We start from the raw sequence: 20,800 nt of genomic DNA, 5'->3' as shown, positions 1-20,800 counted from the left end.
AGGTTTAAATTGTGGTCACGTTAACTAGTATAAATGGTATTTGACTTATGTAGTGCAGGCAGGAAGCAGGAGGAGTATCTTGTGCAGGGTGGTTTCGGTTTCCGTAAAACGAATGAATAAGTCATGTATGCGTTAGAATGAAATCCAGAATTTCTATTAATTTTTTAAGTGTGTTGTTTTGTTTTATTGTGTCTGTTCGTGGGTAGTTCGTTATTCGTAGCAGACGGAATGCAATAGAAAACCAGTTCTGGGCGCCTCATGCGTGTCCTTCATCATTTTAGTAGGCCAGTCAAGGTGACGATCGTAAGATCGTGATTTGCAAACGAGCAAATTCTGTGACGATAATCCAGTGAGCTACATTCTCTTTGTGACTGCAGTGACAAAAACATGACACTACATTCAGCAAAAATTAAAACAAAAGTATATGACGGGCAGAAGCCGGGTACTAGTGGATTAAGAAAGGCTGTCAAAGTGTTTCAAACTGAAAACTATACGGAAAATTTCATTCAGTCTATACTCTCTACACTAGGCGACCGGCTAGTTGGTTCTACTTTAGTTGTAGGAGGAGATGGCCGCTTTTTTGGAAAAGAAGCAGTAGATAAGATTATCAAGATATGTGCTGCAAATGGAGTAAGTATAGATGTGAGCTTTCGTTTGTATTGTAATTATTACTTGCATCTCCTGAAAATAATTAATAGGTATATCAGAATGTGTATATATAAATATTTCTTAAACTCCTCCGCCGTAGGTCATGTAATATTCGGGACGTTACGGGTTCAAACCCTGTGACAGGTTAATTATTCGTGTTTTCATTACGTTTCCCTCCGGTCATTCCAGGCGAATGTACAGTCACTGGAGACCAGGGCGATTTCCATCTTTCCTGTCACATTCATAAATGGCAAAAGGCCCAGTTCTTTTTTTTTTTTTTTTTTTTTCTCGTCGTCAAGTTATAAATTGTAAGGTAAATTTCTAAGCTGGCCTCCCAGGCGAGGTGGTAAGCGTAGCCATAGTTTCCAGGTTCAAACCCTCCATGAGATGAGACATTGCTATTTTTTGTACACATTTGCAGATTTGAAAGTAGCGCACAATACTCATGTTGCATTGTAATTCAAGTATATCATACTTGCATACATAAAAATATAAGTAAAAAAAACGGAATGAATATCTGAAATTGTTTTGGAGAAATTATGTGGGTATCACAGTCAAGACACTGATACCCCAATCAATGGGAATGGTTTATGTAGGCTGCCATGTATACATATGTCTCAGCCGGCATTCAGATGTTAAAATTGCCTAGCAACCCTGAAAGAGTTATGGAATTTCTTTTGCCAGAATGAGTGTCAGAGCCACTAAACTCTCCTAGGCAGTTAACTTAATGTTTGTTGCTTTTAACAGCTCAAGCTTTTCTGTAATACCACACTGATGATTGATATGCTTTCTTTCCAGGTTGGGAAATTGCTTATTGGCCAGGATGGGATTCTGTCCACACCAGCTGTGTCCTGCATTATCAGGAAGTACAAAACTACAGGAGGCATTGTCCTCACTGCAAGCCACAATCCTGGTGGTCCAGATGCTGATTTTGGAATAAAATTCAACATTTCAAATGGGGGTACGTTTCCTTTCTTTTCCCTGTTTTTAGCTGCGTATACTATTTTAATTTTTAACAAACTAGTACCAGAAAACGGTAACAGTATGGTATAGTAAAAACACATTTCTTCAAATTTACAGGAGAAACTACTTACGGAACTCAGTTTCTGTAGACTTTTGGAAACTCGTGGAAGTGTTTTCTCCCTTCTTTCAACTTATTCAGCCAATAAATCATGTATTTTTCGACGTTAATGTATCTCCGATACACGATAGCTCTTTCCACCATTACCGTAGACTACGTGAATCAAATGTTACGTGCGTTCGATTATGTAACCCCCTGTTAGTGTAGCACCCACGCGGTAGTTTTACAAGATGATGATGTGAGCGGTTTTCTTTTTTTTTTTTTTCAAATTTAATTTTCTATGTTTGCCCAACCTAACCTTCCGTGAATGGTTTCTGAATCAATTTTTGCTTAAAAACCTTCTGTGAATAGTTTGTGTGGCATTTTTCGGTTAATAAGTTTGGAAACACTGCATATCAGCTGACGATAGACAACATGAGTCTAGATTTGCCTGCCATATTGTGTGTAACGAAAGCGAATTTGCAACGAACAATAAATACTTGTAATGTGAAAAATTATGCTTTTTTCAGTGAAAAAAAGCAAATTCCCACGTTAAAAAATGTTCCCCTATGCATAACAGGTAAGTACAAATGTAAATAATTGGGAAATAAACGAGTGAAATGTGTTTTCACTATACCATACTGTTACCCCAGTAAACTACTGATTGTGCAGAAGACTTTACAGAGAATTTTCAATAATAGGGTGGGAGCGAAGTTACAATACCGGGCCCCTCTCCGATTATTGTAATATTTCGCGTACTCACTAATTGAGGCCTCCTAATAACGAATTTGAAGTTAAAATTTGGGGGTCATGTGTAGAAATTGCAAAATAAGCTAAATTGAGTGGACCGTGATCGGAACAGACATGCACAATTGCTCATTATTTACCGGAAGATTTTGTCCAATACTTAAAAAACGAAATATACATTCCTGACATTACTATGACCCCAAATGTTAACTATGCTTGCCTAACCTAACCTAACCTTACCGTGAATGGTTTGTGGGGCTATCTGTGAATGGTTTTGCGCTAATTGTAATAATGAACCAATAAAAAGATCTTATTTTTGTAGCACTTTAACGACAAACCTTCTTCATCGAAGACACCATTTTCGTATCCTGCAATTTTACAATCGGGGCAATGTTGCCAAACTGACCTGTAATCAACAACTTTTTTACTGTTCTCTTACACGATCCATGGTCTCCAAATATGAAATCTACAGTGTGGCAATGCTGTAGACAGGGTAACTTATTATTGCAAACGTCAATTGTTCATATCAACAAATATGGTTCCCATACTTGTTTACGGAGAATCAATGCGAGAATAGAAAAGCTTATTTTACAACTTCTACACACCTCACCCCAACATGTTAATCTCAGATAAATCATCGTGACTAATTATTTCATGTGTATAAGCAGTAGCATAGAAATTACATAACGGTCCGGTATTGTAAATTCTTGCCATAGGGTGACCCAGGCTGATTATTGGACACAGAAAATCGGGGTAAATATTGGACAGGGACCAAAAACCATGTTGCATCATAATTTGTTACATCTAACCAACCAACATTTGTTAATTGCATATCCAGCAATGCTCTGATTAATTATTGGGATGAGATTAGTACATTTTCTTAAAAAATATATTAATAACCCAAAGCACTAGAAAAAAAAAGGTTTTAACTTTTTTCAAATAAAACAAAATTGTGTATATGTATGTTTTCTTTTACTTGATCTTGAATATTGGAATGCCCAGTGTATGAAGGTGGTTTGTGCTGAAAAACACCATTGTAGGATGAACAGTAACAGTATGACATGCATGTTTAGTTATGGAGTAATTATTGGACTGCAACTAGTACTGGTGGTCAGGGCAACCACAGATTGAAATTGTGAAAACACTGTGTGTTTTATGGCCCTGTGTAAACCGTATCAGTTAATCCATTTGAAATAACTTGTATTGATGAAGTAAGGTGAATGTTTCAAAGTACCTCTGGTGTCTCCCCGATGGTGCAGTGGTAGCGTCGTTGCCTTGCAATCAAGGTGTCCCGGGTTCAATACCCGGTGGAGTCACATAGTGGTTTGGATCCCACTTGAAACTGTAGGTCCAGTCCCGATTAGCCTTACTGTGCATAAAGTGGGCTTAAAACACCAAATCAAAGTATCTCGAGACTCTAGAACTAAATATTCTACTCCGCAGTCTGATCGTGTAATTATTGAAGATTATGTGGAAAGTGACAACCTAGTGTAAGACTATAGCATGTCTATATGCTTCATTGCAGTGTGTTTGATTAAAAGACATTTGTGCAATGTTTGTAGGCTTACTTGAACAAAGAAGCTGTCTAAAAAGTTTAGTTTTGAAAAGTTATGTATTTAGTTTTTAGTTATAACTGTATTTAGTTCTAATCAGTTCAGTTAGTTAGTTGTAGTTTGGTGACAGACAGCAGCTCAATATGCTTAAATTTACTTGTTATAGTTTGTGTGATTATAAAACAGTGCAATGTTTGTACTTGAACAAAGCAATAATTATTAAAAGGTTGGCCGAACTAAAAGTTTTGCTAATTTTTACTAGATTTCACTGTTATACATTTTTTACAGCAGTCATGTGGTGTTCAATAATTATCTCACACACACAGCACCTATAGTACACACCATTGTCCAGCATTTACCCCCTATAGCTCATCTTTGTGCAGAACAGTACAGAACTAATGTGCAATACTTGCCCGCTGTGTCCAACAATTACCCCAAGGGCAGTTTTTTCTTCTACTCCTGAAAGGAATTAGCAAATTTCAACAATGGTACCCGACAGATATATCAAATAGTCATTACCAAAAAAAATTACTGTCTAGAAAAGTACATAACTGTGGGAGCTGTAGTAAAAGTTTGATTTTTGTCCAATATTTACCCCGGGTCACCCTATACCTATATAGTGTACTTCTACCATGTCACCTTTCACTGGACATGATGAAACTCTGACCAAGAGACCAAATCTTTATGGTTAGTTTTTTCCAGATAGATGCTCCTGTTCTGCTTGTGTAAAATGTATGTGCCTAGAATAATCTTTGATTTTCATAAATGAAGTCAGGTTAATTTCATGAGAGTATAAAAGGTGAAATGTTGAAAAGATTCCATCAGGTTATCGACCGCGCGAGTTGTGGAAAAGATTCCAAGCTTTCGAGAGCTAACGTCACTCTGATCTTCAGGGTAGAAGTGCAGTCCCGAGCGTCAACCTGGTGTATATACATTAGTGGAGGGGGTTTGCCAGTGAAGATGTCAGACCAGTCAGGTATCCTGTTGGTAGCGATGTTCTTCATGCGATATTTTAGTGTAGCGAAGATCGGGATGACGTTCTTGTCTCTACATCGAAGTAAGAAAGCTAGGCTTGAGAGTAGCTTCGCTTTCTTGATCCTTAAGTCCTTGAATCTGCAGATGCGATGTGGACTTTCTTCCCCGTATAGGTACTTGAAGGTCGATAGCCCGAGAGAGTTTTTTCATCATTCGTTGCCAGGAAAGCTTCAAGACTTACTTCAGTGTAAAACGTGTTATTATCTTAGATTTAATTGCATTATCTTTACGTTCATCCAACGCAGAAATGGTATCAGCAACAGTTGATTGCAGAACTTTTTCCATGTTCTAACAATACTGTTTTTATTTTGAACAATCTAAATACTGGCACTCATTCATTATGAAACTTGTTTCATTTCAGGTCCTGCACCAGATGCTGTGACGAACGAAATTTATGAAAATACTAAAAAGATCAGTGAATATCTAACAGTGCCTGATCTGCAATGTGACATTTCAAACCAGGGTACACTGACATTTGATGTGCGTAACATTGTTGGTTTTAATATATAAAGGATTTATTTTTGTTGCAAGTTATTTCTTAAGCCTTATCGTAAATGGTTTAGAATCTGTGTTCTCTTCACACCATGACTGCAGTTTGTGAAACCGTTCCACAAGGGGTCAGTGACTGCTGCATCTTCACCCATGATACAACCAGTTTATTGGGGGGGAAATAATAGATATAAATGTGTGCAACATTGAATTACCATTTTGTGTTAGTTGAATATCAGTTAGGTAGCACAGAGAATATCTAAGCATTCATGGACTTCTGCAGGTTTTTTTTTTTCAGAGGGGTTACATTTTACCCATTCCAGCGTTAACCCCTCAAAAATGCCCTTTCAGTTTGGCGTTATTGTGTTCCTGCAATGCTCTTACAATTGTTAAACCATCATGGCTCACCATTTCACCTATTAGCATTTTCTGTAACAGAAAAGATGAAAACCTATCCCATCCAGCCTTTTAAAAGAGATAACAGATATTGAAAACTGTGTTCACCCCTTTTTCACCAGCCCTTATGTACGCCCCTGAATAACTACCCCAACGACAATGGAAAATTCCACTGGTCAGTTCCAACAACACTCCTGTCTACCCCAGTGAGCTTGAAGTAAGAAATCACAAGAAAGAAAAGTGTACAAAGACACATGGAACACACACAAAATATACATATACAGAGGTTGTTCGCTTTATATCAAACTATTTTTGACAGGTACTCACCTTAAGACATACCACGCCGCCACCACCGATCATGTTCTATTGGACCCCCAGCATTGTGGACTATCGCCCGGCATCGCAGTTTCCATTGCAGCAAGCTCCGGCGCAGGACAGGCATGGGAATTCTGTCCCACTCCTCCCTGCAAGCGTTCCATAGACCATCCAGGGTGCGTGGGCGGCGATGTTGAAGACGTCGTTTCAACAGTCCAATTGTGCAAAAATCCATTGGACTGGCATCTGGGCTTTTCACAGGAATGTCTTCAAACGGAATGACACGAATTCCTAATTCCTCTGCCATTTCTTGATAAAAACGTAGTGATATTCTGGCGGTATGACTCGAAGCCTTGTCCATATGGATCATCACCTAGTTCGCGTCCATTCCATACAATTGTGCGATGTCTCTCCCGATAGTTAGGTGTCAGAATGGACTCTTGGAAGTATCTGGCATTCACCTTCACCTTTTTGTCCACCTTGCGTATCATCAACTTACCCTCATATCCGAATCCCGTCACAACCATAAAGCCACGAGGGAAACTTTCCCTGCACTGACGAACAAAGTTGTTGCGCCCCTTACCGTCGATGTCACGGTATGTGATCACCCGAATGTGACCACCAGCAGTGAGATGGACATATGATCCATTGTGACAACTTTCTTCCGTTTTGGAACACGCCAGGTACTTTTCATACAGTTTCCTGCAATTCGTCTTACGTTCGGCAATGTGACGCGGTAGAAGGTGGTGTATACGGGCCTTCAACATGAGGCACTTGCAAATTGTTTTGTTCACAGTTGACGGTGCGAGGTCAAATCTGTGGGCCATATCACGTTGGGTCGGGGGATTTTCTAGGCACGCCAATCGACGGATCCCCCTTAGCACTACGGGTGTCACTTTGCTTACAGCCCTTTTCTTGGTGGTTTTCGTGGGTGAATGTTTCGCAAGGAGAGCCTGTTGTGTGTAACGGGCCACAATAGCTTTCGCAGTAGTCACCCCAAGTGTTAACCCCATTCTCCTGACACTGTTTCACAATGCGTACATATGAAAACTTAGCATGGAAAAAGGCCATTACGTAACCCTCCCAATACCGGTTGATTTTCGGTGCCATTTGATAACATTCACTACCAACACTCGCGCACCTACAAGGTCAGACAACACTGCTCCCGCCAGCAGTCCCATAGTTCCAGAATGATATGCCAGGTGGCAGCACCGAATCGACAATGGTCGGATATAAAGCGAAGAACCTCTGTACAACAACGTGTTAGCATATATTCTAATAAATAGCTGAAAGTTATATTACAGTAATTGTACAGTGTGTCCGAAAAGTCACGCAACCCGATGTTTACAACCGTATAACGGAATAGCGAAACTGAATGAGAAGAAACACTTTCTGCCAAGAGAATGCCCTGTATATTGGGAAAATTTAGAGAGAGAAACATATGTAAGAACATGCATGTTTTAATAACAAATAAGCAAAGTGTTGCCAAAGGCAGGAAAAAATTTTTTGCAAATCGTGTGTATTGATGCACAGAACTCACTGAGGTAAATTATTGCAACATTTCACAATACCAACGAACAATTTGGATGGCCATTTATTGGATTTGACAGAAAAAGAACTTTGACGAAGTTTCAAAAACATTGCACAAGGGAATAAATGGACTGTTCCAAAAATCGATGTTTTCACAATATTACGAGGGACACTGGCAACACTGTTGCTGTCACATGTCACTAACGGACGTGTTTCACCTCAGGCTATCACACCAAGGCACTTTTAAGGACAAAGGAGAAAGTTGGTTATTCTCGAACATATGCAATAAATTACATACACCTTGCAACCCTGAAATGTGGCTATCCCTACAAATTAAAGCAAATGTTCGAAGTGTCCACCATTTTCTTGGATACATAAGTTGGTTCACTTGATCTGTTCTCAGATACCTTCCTGAGGGTTGCAGCACCGATATTATCAACTTCCTGTGCAATGTATCGTTTCAGCTCCTCCAATGTTATGGGTCTCATTTGGTATACTTTCCCCTTTAAGTAACCCCACACAAAAAAATCTGCAGATGTTAAATCAAGCGAGCGACTGGGCCATAAATCCTTGGATATTAGATGACCACCAAAAAATTCTTTCAGCATACGAAGAGATTCATTAGATGTATGGCAAGTTGCTCCATCTTGTTGTAGCCAAGCATCATGTTCGTCTTCTTCCAGGAGAGCAACGAATTGCATTATGAGATCCCCGTACACAGCGGTATCCACTGTTGTCTCAAAGAATAACGATCCCACAATACGACGTCGCGATATTCCACACCATACACCGATTTTCGTAGAGGGCAAGGGTAGTTCATGCAACTGATGTGTTTTATAACCATCTTTTTTTTTCTCACTATGAACATAGAAATGCTGATCTACAATATTCAATATTATTGTCGATTTGCAAAATATTTAGTAAAAACTTTCCCCTTCACTCCACTGATTAATGTGAACAAGCATAATTACATTTGCATATATGAAACAAGCAGGATCGGCTGACTATCCAGGGTGCCAAACCAAGGCATCCTCCTTGATTAGAGCCAAATCCTAAGCGTGCATTTATTTTTTACTCCACTTTATGCACAGAAAAGCATATAGAGACAGACGATCTACAATTTAAAGAGGGGTCCGAAGCACTATGTGCTTCTACCGGCTGCGTGGCTATTTGTTTTAAAAAGAGTTGGATTCATTGTTGACAAGAATTAATTGAAGCTACTGCTGAATAACTTAATAAGTATATTGCAAAATCATCTAAACTAGGAGATTATTGTTGTGTTGATGTCATTATGTAGGTGTAAAATAAACACATACCTACAATACACGTGTTCTTTAACAACATTATAGTCTTTTTAAAATAAGGCTATTATTCATCGTCATTAAAACCGTAAATATATAACATGGTTATGATTTATATTGGAGGAATGTGGAAAGTAGGGGGAGCCAAAATTCCATCTCGCCCAGGTGAAAATTTTATCTTGAGCCACTCCTGCAAACAAGGTATCCGATCCAACGACCACATGCAGAAAATTAGTTGTAATCTATCTAGCAGTTGTTTATTTCTAACGACCGACTGATCAAACCAACAAACTCAAGCGAAATCAAGAGAATAAATAAGAAAAAATATTAAAGAAAATGACAGTACTCACTCAGTCCACACTACCCTTCTTCGTACTTCATAATTTGTCTTTCCCTTCCGCCTTATCTGTGTTATATTACTCCAGTCGCTGGTGCAATTTGTACAAGTAGCTAACTTCCCTCCAAATATTCAACAATGTTAAATATTACGTATCTGCTTTCGCTATGTACAATTTCCCTTTCATCATGCTCACTTTGCAATGAAAGAGGAATGAGCTTTTGATAGCGTATATTGCCACACAGTGGAAAGAGCTGACTGATCCACATCGCCCCCCCACCCCCTGCCTGAGCAGGTGGATAATTCTACTACAGCGCCTCAAGGACAGTTTATTTTGGCCAAGCAAAGGCAATGCAAGACATTGTTTAAAGCACGCGTTTCGCTTTCAGTTGTCCTCCCTTCCCTCCTGTCTTCTTCTGTGCCCTTGTCATGCTCAAAACAGAGTGGGCAAAAATACCATAGAAATGTCCCTTTAAAAAAAAAAAAAAAAAAAATTGCAGTGATGTGTGTGCTGCCTCTACTCCGCCACACAATCTCAAATGGAATGGGATTGCAACGCTGATGTATCATGAACGCAGCACTAGCAGTGCGAGTTTAGCCCATAATACCGCGATCTAGAAGAGCTAATCCCTTCTCTTTTCTTGCGTGCTGCAAACAGCAGCCAATGAGCAGCAGGCGACTTGTGTTCCGAGCGAACGTATCTCAGCGGCCGACACTGATAATGCGAAGCCGATAGGTCGATTGGGCTTCGGAATGTTTGATGTTTTGATGGAGATAGTGTTCAGTGAATAAGTTTAACAAAAAATTATTGCATTGCAGATTTATTTGGGTTGGAATAGGCAGAAGCCGCTACAGGGTTCATACCCGATTAGACTTACTGTGCATAAAGTGGGCTTAAAACACCAATCAATCAAAACATTGCAGCATTTATCTTGTTACAATGTTGCCAGTCTAAAAACTTAGTAGACACACTGTGTCTGCCTTCATGGCACAGTGGTTAGCAGAGCATCATACGACACCAGGGGTCCCGGGTTTAGATCCTGGGCAGGGCATGGATGTTTGTGAGGGTCTCCTCATCAATTTTATTGTATCATCACTCATTCTCATAGCCATAGGTGGCACAAAAGTGAAGTGAATTAACCATATCAAACACTGTGTATGTAAGTTCTTGTATTTGGAGGCTACTTAGTGATAAACTGAAGTGAAATTAGATACATTAGACAATGTACTGATTTTTATGTAAGAGTTCAATTATTTTTAGCTTTCAATGTGCATTTGTATTTTATTGTTTATTATGAAAACATGGTAGAAAAGCAAATTCAAAATTCTTATTCTCATGTAGGTTGATGGGAGGCCGTTTGTGGTGGAAATTATAGATTCAGTTGCTGACTATCTTCATCTTATGAAAGAGATTTTTGACTTTGATGCCTTGAAGAAGCTGATTCAGGGAGGAGATGGTTCTCCTCCATTTAAAGTCCTTGTTAACTCAATGCATGGAGGTATGTACTAACAGCATTTATTATAATGTCCTGAATTTGATTTTCATAGTTTTGTTTAGTCCCAATATTACTTATACATGGAAGTATCTTGAATTGTGTGCAGCTCTATCGTTCTTAAATTTTGAAAGTTGCTTCAGAGTTTGTTAATTATTTGTGAATTAATGAAAATATACAAAGTTGCATGCTGGGGAGAGAAACTGTATTATATTAGGAATTATAAATATGAATGTCCAAGCTGACATACTTGCCAAGAAGGGTGGATAAAACTCATGATTTTTATTTAAGAAATGATGATTTTTTTAATTTTAGTTGGATTCTTTTGATTTAAATCGATTTTTTTAAATTTAAAAAAAAAAATTGCTTGTACGTTTTTTGGCATCATACATATAGATATGTTTTCTTATAGAAAGGACACTACTTCGGTTAACATGATTAGTATTTTGTATATTTTTCTACACAAAATGTTTGCTATTATTGAATTTTAAATCAATAGAAATTTAAGGGCTTACAGTTTACATATTATATTTGCTTTCATATGAGATTCACCCCATCTTACATATATTTTGTTTCCTTTCTTAGAGCTTAATAATCACCATTAAATGATTACAAGGTTAATGTACTTTCCCCTAAAAGTGATTCTTATACCTACAAAATCCTTAAAATCAATCCACCTTGTTGCCAAACATGTTACGTGGTCGACTTTGTCTTTTTCACTGAAGTTGTGTGTTCGAATCCCAGCATGGGAGTTCTTTGATAGTATCCCTTCGCCAATTTCAGCTGATCATCACTGATAGCCGAAAGTGTCAGAAAAGTTATGTTAAATAACAAAACTAAAACACCATGGTGGAACAACTCTCTAAGAGCCAGTGCTTTGTTATTGGTTGACACGTGGTCAGCACATGGAGTCCCATCGCCACTATTTTGTGGCTTTTGAGACCGGAGTCCGCTGCTTCTTTTCAAGTAGCTCCCCAATTGTCCTCATGACGCTGGTACAAGGCCGAGAATTTGGGGGCTCTCGCCGAAATTCAAACCTGGGGCCCACCTACACCAAAAGCAAGAGTGCTAACCATTTTGATATGCAGGAACGCTAAAGTATAAATAAATATGTCTAAGCAGTACACAGATATATGATACTATGAACACTTCATCACTTCCAGCTTTCCTAATGTCTTATTCCCTTCATCCTGTTGCATTGAATCCATATATTCCCTAAAAATAACAATGTTGATATAAATGAAATGTCTGAATAGAATTTAAAATTATTTTAGGGTTGCATATTATTTGAATATACAATAAGCTTATTTTGTAGAACATACATTATGCTGCATGTTGTAAAGCACATTTTATACTTTTTGTGTTTCATTAGTTACAGGCCCGTATGTTAGACGAATCTTCATTGAAGCACTTGGTGCCCCTGCCGATAACACTGTCAACACAATCCCCCTGGAAGACTTCGGGGGTCACCACCCTGACCCCAACCTCACATACGCAGCAGATCTGGTAGAGGCCATGAAGAATGGGGATTTTGATCTTGGGGCAGCTTTTGATGGGGATGGGGTAAGTTTTTAACTCCCACAATGACCCTGCTTGGCAAAATTACAATAATTTGGTTGCATCAAAGTGCTGCAGTATATTTATCGTTTTACAAGATTTATATGCATGTATAGAGAGATAATACACTTAATATCCTAGATGCTACAGAGAGGTATGTATCCTTTCTGCATGTTATTTAGTTGTGGGAAATTTACTCTTGTCATGCCAGTGCCTTTCATATGAAGATGATTGCATTAGAGATCAAGCATAGTTGAAGGGGTTTGGCAGATGAAGAGGATGGGTGCCAATAGGACTTCTCGTGAAAGCAAGCACTACTGTACACAGTGTGGGAGAGGTCAAAGGTGTTGCCAGAAAGTTTTTTTTTCTCAAGTTGACAGGGAAATAGTGATTGTCATTAATCTGTAAGTAACATCCCACACTGTTTGATGAAATATCATGCTTGTCATTGGCGATAATTCACAATATTCTGTCTTTTTATCAACAAGTAGTATATGCCATAAACTTGGGCAGGGTGGCTACTGAATTCCAGGAATTATGCGTGAATTCTACACGTGAAAAATTACAACTTGTATTAATCCAATCCTATTCACATTTTATGCAAATAAAAATTATTTTCATAAAATTTACTTGCTTTTCTTAGTCTTATCAGGTTTATAACCACAGCTAGGGGGCGGCGGGAATCGGCCCTGGGTGCCGAACTATTTAAATGAAAAAAAAGTTGTAAAATTGATTGATTGATTTGTGGTTTTAAGTCCACTTTATGCACAGAAAGGCTAACCAGGACTGGCTCTAGACTTTAAAGTGGGCTTCGAACTACTGTGCCATGTGCCTCCACCGGGTATCGAACCCGGGACCCCTTGATTACAAGGCGACGATGTTACCACTACACTATTGGGGAGGCACAAAAGTTGTATAAAAGAGAGAATGCATTGGCGTCCCATGAAATTATTTGCAACCTTTTAAATCAATATTGATTGCAGCCTGCAAAAAATTAGGCCCAAAAAATTTCTTGCTCGTTTTGCTCGCATTATTTCATTGTTCTCCATAATGCATTGTATTGTAAATTTTCAGACAGAGAAATAACACTTGTCTTAATCGATTTTGTTTTAAATGCACGAAGAATTGTTTTGAGGAAAGGGAGCGTACACATTTGAGACAATTTATGTTAATTTTTGCTGTTGGTTTGTTGTGAGATGGATGAATTGGTTGTGTAATGTATTTAAATAATATATGTTGTATATAATATGTATTAAAGAAACTTTGAATAATGTGAAACATATAACGTGCATGAAAGTTATTCATGTTAATGTAGAAAAGAATTATATTTGGAATGCATTTTTCAAGCATTTTCTGTCTCAAAAATAGTTTGTTTGCTTGTTTTCCATTATGAAATTGAACATGTTGAAAAAATAATTGAAATTGTTTGTTCGAACACAAATGCTTTAGCACCAACTTCTACCCCCTTTTTGCATAATTCACGAGGATAATAACGTCTTTGATACTACTACTATTATTAATAATAATAACAATGTTGGTCCCGGCTTGGGCATGGATGTTTGTGGCTGTCCGTTCATCAATTTCATCATATCAGTCATCCCCATCTTCGCAAATTAGCCAAACGTGGCACAAGAAGCGAAGTAAAATAAAACAAATCAATAATAATAATTATTATAATTAAAATATTATTAACACTACTATTATTATTAGTGTATTAGTACGTTTATCCTGGCAGTTTCTCCCCACCCGCTCAGACAAAAATTCGTGGTTGCTCCTCTGATTGTAAATAGAAACTCAGCACCTTAAATTAAATATTTTAATTATATTACATATACCGTTTAATTGAATTATAATTTTTTGATGTTGGAATCACAGAGACCCTTTATATTATTAAGATATTTGTGTGTGGATGTTGAGAGGCGGTAATACCTAAGGTTGAAATAGAGAAAACATCTGCTTGAATTTTTGGAAAGTTCGCCTTGAAAACCGGGAATTATACTTGAATTTTATCATGGTCCTAGAGTAGCCACCCTGTTTGGAAGCAAGTACAGCATTACTGTGGGCTATTGCAACTTGCTTCATCACTATGTAACAACATACATCATGATACATTCAACTTCCATCGAGTTCATTAACAAATATTGGACCAAAACATAAAAATAGCTAATTGAAGCTAAAAATCTCATTGCAGATTCTGAAAGCTTCTGTTAGTTTGCATATTTTGTCTCCCATATGTCTAGATCTGATCTTTTGTAGTTTCTGAATGGCAAGTGGGTAAAGACGTATAAGTGGAAATTATTGCATATTTTCGTTGAACTTGTAACAACATGTAAAACATTTTACCTACAACACAATTGACCACATGAAGTAGTTGTTCTTTAATTGCTGTTTGTATATCATATCACTTATAGGCCCTGAGTTAGTAGCTGTCATTAACTTTCATTCTAATGTAGAAGTATCAGATATTTTACTGAAATATCAAAATGCCTATTTGTCTTACTATCATCACGTATAAAGTATATCGGTACTAAGTAAATATTATTTGTTTTTGTAGGACCGTAACATGATCCTTGGTAGGAAAGCCTTCTTTGTTACACCATCAGATTCCTTAGCAGTTCTTGCAGCAAACCTAAATACTATTCCATACTTCCAAAAGACTGGTGTTAGAGGATATGCTCGAAGTATGCCAACGGGTGGAGCTGTTGACAGGTAAATTGGTTTAATTTTCATATTGTATTACAGAATCATTATTAAATTTTTTCTGAACTGAGAATAAAAGTGAGGAATGGAGTGATGGAAAGGAACAGGTCTCAAATTGATCTCAAATATCACTTGCAAACTAGCTTTGTCTTATCGTTTAACTGTTAAATGATCTCTGGGACATATGCATAAGTTTGCTTTGGGAACATATTGTTTCTAAGATAATTCTTGTTTTGTGTATATATTGCTTGCATTGTAGAACTTTTACAAGCAAGTAAACACCTTTTTGATGTAGCTTTCTGGAAGAACACACACACACGCACACCATTTATTATATATTTATTTATTTCTTGATTGATTTGGTTTATTTTACTTTTCATTTCAGACACTTTTGGCTAATTGCAAAGATGAGGATGAGTGATGAATTTTCCGCGACGAATTTTCCATCGATCACGAAAAGAGCGATGTTATTGGGTATAGCTAATTCAACATTTGATAACCTGACAAAGTCACTATAAACATAGAAATGCTGATCTACAATATTCGATATTATTGATGATTTGCAAATTATTTAGTAAAAACTTTCCCCTTTGCTTCGCTGATAAATGTGAACAAGAATAATAACAACAAGCAGGATCGGGCACCAAACCGGGGCATCCTCCTTGATTAGAGCCAAATCCTAAGTGTGAGTTTATTTTTTAGTACACTTTATGCACAGAAAAGCAAATAGAGACACGATCTATAATTTAAAGAGCGGTCCGAACCACTATGTGCCTCCACAGGCTGCGTGGCAATTTGTTTTAAAAAGAGTTGGATTTATTGTTGATAGGGATGGGACCGATTAATCGGTACTCTATCAGTATCGGCCGATGTAGGCATATCGGTTTATCGGTAAAATTACCGATTATTTTAACGATCCGATATATCAATAAATATCTTATAATTTAGCACAAAATTCTGCCTTTTTGTCGTAATTTTTATGGATAATTTCCATGTTCTTGTTTCTAAAAAGTAAATGTCTAAATATTTAAAAACACTAATATCTTAATAAATCTGTATTGGTCAGCAAATTAGTGTTTTTAATATGGAAACAAGGCTTAATTATATTACTAAATATTTAGCTTCTCTTGCACTATAGTCACCTCAAAATACACATTTATTAAGGAGATCAATGAACATTTCAGGTTCTTCAAGGACCATTTCTAATTTTATATCTGTTATTGGTATCGGTAAATTTTATATCGGTATTGGCCAAATGTTCACATCGGCCCATCCCTAATTGAAGCTACTGCTGAATAACTTAATAAGTATATTGCAAAAATCATCTAAGATAAGAGATAATCATTGTTTTGATGTCATTATGTAGGTGTTAAATCAACACATACCTACAATAAACATGTTCCTTAACGGTGTGATAGTATTTTTTAAATAAGGGTATTATTTTTCCTCATTAAAACCATATATATATATATATATATATATATATATATATATATATATATATATATATATATATATAATGGATAAAAGCAAGGAGGGCCAAAAGGGCTAAGTAAAAATCAAATAAGGTAAAAGGAAACACTCACCGGACAGTATAAAAATTCAAAATTTTCGCTAATTTATAGCATCATCGGTGTGAGAAGAAACAGAAGACGGAACCGGAAGTTGGGGTCCTGCAGAGTTTCCAGGTCCCCATTGAAGAAGAAGCGGTGCGTAGAACGAAAAAAACACTGTTTCGTCACCAGGCTCGTCGTAAACTGTGAGTGTGTAGGATGAGTTGGGAGGGAGGGTGGGTGAGGGTTGGGCATTACTGGGTGGCCTTGTTCAGGCCAGGTGGAGTGGTTGCACTCATGGCCGATATATAGGCCCTCTCCCATCTTTTGCGAACAGAGGTGTTGGCTGGTTGGGGTAGGAGGTGGATGATCGCTACCCGGAAGCAGTCGTTGAAAGTGATGTTGTGGTGGTTGGTGTGGACGGCGACAGTGAAGTCCAGGTTGTGGGTGGAGGAGCGGTGGTTATTGATGCGGAGGTTGAGGGCCGTTGATGTTTCCCCCAGGTAAAAATCACCACAGATGTTGCAGGTGAGGATGTAGATAAGGTTTGAGGCATGGTAGGTCCCTTTGGGATGGAGGGTAAATTTGCCAGTGGCCGTGTGCACCTGGAGGGTGTGAGAAGTGATGAGGATGGGACAGGTCTTGCACCTGGGTCGGTTGCATTTATGGGCAGGGGGGTGTTGGATGTGTGGTGAAGGAGTGTTGTGGACCAGGATGTTTTGGAGGTTAGGGGGGCGTTTGAAAACCACCCTGGGTTTGTCGGGAAATATGTTTTTGGTTTCGGGATCACTGTGGAGGATTGGGAGAAGAGAGTGCAGTGTGTGTGTGCCTGCACTCTCTTCTCCCAATCCTCCACAGTGATCCCGAAACCAAAAACATATTTCCCGACAAACCCAGGGTGGTTTTCAAACGCCCCCCTAACCTCCAAAACATCCTGGTCCACAACACTCCTTCACCACACATCCAACACCCCCCTGCCCATAAATGCAACCGACCCAGGTGCAAGACCTGTCCCATCCTCATCACTTCTCACACCCTCCAGGTGCACACGGCCACTGGCAAATTTACCCTCCATCCCAAAGGGACCTACCATGCCTCAAACCTTATCTACATCCTCACCTGCAACATCTGTGGTGATTTTTACCTGGGGGAAACATCAACGGCCCTCAACCTCCGCATCAATAACCACCGCTCCTCCACCCACAACCTGGACTTCACTGTCGCCGTCCACACCAACCACCACAACATCACTTTCAACGACTGCTTCCGGGTAGCGATCATCCACCTCCTACCCCAACCAGCCAACACCTCTGTTCGCAAAAGATGGGAGAGGGCCTATATATCGGCCATGAGTGCAACCACTCCACCTGGCCTGAACAAGGCCACCCAGTAATGCCCAACCCTCACCCACCCTCCCTCCCAACTCATCCTACACACTCACAGTTTACGACGAGCCTGGTGACGAAACAGTGTTTTTTCGTTCTACGCACCGCTTCTTCTTCAATGGGGACCTGGCAACTCTGCAGGACCCCAACTTCCAGTTCCGTCTTCTGTTTCTTCTCACACCGATGATGCTATAAATTAGCGAAAATTTTGAATTTTCCTACTGTCCGGTGAGTGTTTCCTTTTACCTTATTTGATTTATATATATATATATATAAAACATGGTTATGACATATTGGAGGAAGGTGGAAAGTAGGAGACACCAAAATTCCATCTTGCCCGGATGAAAATTTTATCTTGAGCCACTCCCGCAAACAAGGTAACCGATCCAACGACAATATGCAGAAAATCATTTATAATCTATCTAGCAGTTGTTTATTTCTAACGACCGACTGACCAAACCAACAAACTCAATCGAAATCAAGAAAATTAATAAAAAATAAAGAAAATGACAGCACTCACTCAGCCCACACTGCCCTGCTTCGTACTTCAGAATTTTGTCTTATTACTGCAGTTGTTGCGCACTTTGAGCTAACTTCCCTCCAAATATTCAACAGCGTTAAAAATTATATGTCTGCCCAACAACGTTAAGTATTACGTCTCTGCTTTCGCTATGTACAGTTTTCCCATTCATCATTACCACTTTGCAATGAAACAGGAACGAGCTTTTGATAGTATAACAATTTTGCCACACAATGGAAACAGCTTACTGATCCACATGTCCCTCCCCCTTCCTGGTGGATAATTCGACTACAGCCCCACAAGAACAGTTTATTTTGGCCAAGTAAAGGGAACATAAGACAAGACATTGTTTAAAGCACGCGTTTCGCTTTCAGTTGTCCTCTCCTCCCTCCTGCCTTGTTCCTTGGTCCTGTCATGCTCGGAACAGGGTGGGCGAAGATACCATAGAAATGTCCCTTTTCCCAAAAAAAAATCCCTCGATTTACGATTATGTAAATCTCTACTCCACCACACGATCTCAAATGGAATAGGATTGCAACACTGCTGTATCGTGAACACAGACATTGCAGTGTGCGTAAAACCTATAATACTGCTAGCTACAGGCGCCAATCTCTTTTCACTCCTTGCTTGCTGCAAACAGCAGCAGACAAGCACACGACGACTTGTGTTCAGAGCGAACGCATCTCAGTGGCAGGTGCTGGTAAATCGAAGAATCGAAGCCAATGGAGCAGTGGGGTGTGGGAACGTGAAGGAGATAGTGTTCAGTGAATAAGTATAATAAAAATAATTGCATTGCATATTTATTTGGGTGTGCATGTGCGAATAGGCAGAAGCCGCTACTGCTGTGAGAGCCAAGTTTCTGACATTTATATTTTGCTTATTCAATCTGTTGCATTTCACTTCTTGGTGTCTATTTGCAAAACACATTGATGTGTACCTTTTTCACTACACACTTGTCATCTTCATGTTTACATTGCAATAAAGTTAATATTTATTCACTTCTCTCATGTTGGTCTCCTGGTGTGGTCCTCCTTCCTTCTGGTGCAAGTTGTAACTTGTCTGTTTAATTGTGTGTTTAAGGTTTCAGTTGGAAGTATACATATTTAGAGGAAAATCTGGCTAAAAGATAGCTGCTCCCCACTCGGGCATTGTCAGTTTATCATCTGTTACCCAGAAAGGTAACAATATTACAAATTTAGAGCAGTGGTCTTGGTCCCCAAGAGACCATTGCATCATGTAGTGTTCATAGTGAAGTCACAATACTATATCTTCTGAGACATGGCAAGATTATCAAAATAGTTACGCATTTATCACTTGGTCTCCCTGTAGTTATTGCCCTGCTTGGTAAGCTATATTGAATGATATTGTTAACTTTGCAAGGGTTCTTTATAATGGTTTACTTTGACTATAATTTCATAGTTAATGGCAATTGAAACTTTTTACCTAGGGTTGCAGCAGAGACAGGCATTGAATTCTTTGAAGTTCCAACTGGTTGGAAGTACTTCGGGAACCTGATGGATGCTGGGAGGCTCTCAGTGTGTGGGGAAGAAAGTTTTGGGTAAGTTGTATAAATCAGATATTTAGCTTTGCTAAAATGTGTTAGATCGTAAAAGAATTTTATATTTCAGTCAAGTAGTCCAACTTCAGAAATTTAAGGTAATTATGTAGACAAAGTTTTCAGAACATGGGTTATAAATTAAAACAAGAAGTCCTTGTAAAATACTTCCCTGAATCCCATATTGGACTGGTTGTTTTAAGGAAATTAATCCCCCCCCCCCAAAAAAAATAGCATTACTTGGTTAAATAGTCTTCAGAAACATTTTCCTACCTTCGGAACGTACCTAGTCGTGCCATAAGTTCTGTCCCCCATTCCAATAGGTGTAAATAACACAAAATGTTGTAGTACACTAAATCCTTTATTGCCAAGGGTACATTAGGGACACAGGAACGAAACAAAACATAGTCTATTCAAAGTGGCCTCCTTTGGCCTGCACACACATCTTCAATCGTTGAGGCCACGTGTCAATCACAGCACTCACCACATCTTGGGGTATGGAAGCGGCTGCTTTCACTAAATCGGCCTTAAGCGACTCAATATTGCGGTGAGATTTCTTGCAGGCCTTCTCCTCTAAGTAGTCCCAAAGGCGGTAGTCCAGTGGGTTGAGATCCGGGCTTCCAGAG

The 20,800-nt window shown here is 38.7% G+C and overlaps 1 protein-coding gene across 1 annotated transcript in view; it reads left to right on the top strand.

The window, feature by feature from the left end:
* Window positions 1-82: 82 nt before the first annotated feature.
* Pgm1 (phosphoglucose mutase 1) overlaps window positions 83-20,800 on the top strand; it is a 37,699-nt gene continuing 16,981 nt past the window's right edge. The window contains exons 1-7 of the mRNA XM_083138116.1: window positions 83-630; window positions 1,447-1,609; window positions 5,405-5,523; window positions 10,754-10,910; window positions 12,277-12,467; window positions 15,016-15,170; window positions 20,067-20,177. Of these exons, the coding sequence (XP_082994242.1) occupies window positions 388-630; window positions 1,447-1,609; window positions 5,405-5,523; window positions 10,754-10,910; window positions 12,277-12,467; window positions 15,016-15,170; window positions 20,067-20,177 (1,139 nt within the window). The 5' untranslated portion in view covers window positions 83-387. The remainder of the gene's footprint in view (window positions 631-1,446; window positions 1,610-5,404; window positions 5,524-10,753; window positions 10,911-12,276; window positions 12,468-15,015; window positions 15,171-20,066; window positions 20,178-20,800) is intronic.

The sequence above is a fragment of the Lepisma saccharinum genome, chromosome 16 (genome assembly GCF_977018435.1).
Source record: "Lepisma saccharinum chromosome 16, izLepSacc3.1, whole genome shotgun sequence".
In the NCBI taxonomy this organism is placed as follows: Eukaryota; Metazoa; Arthropoda; class Insecta; order Zygentoma; family Lepismatidae; genus Lepisma; species Lepisma saccharinum.
The sequence above is the reverse complement of the archived record's forward strand: the minus strand, read 5'-3'. Positions and strand labels throughout refer to the sequence as shown.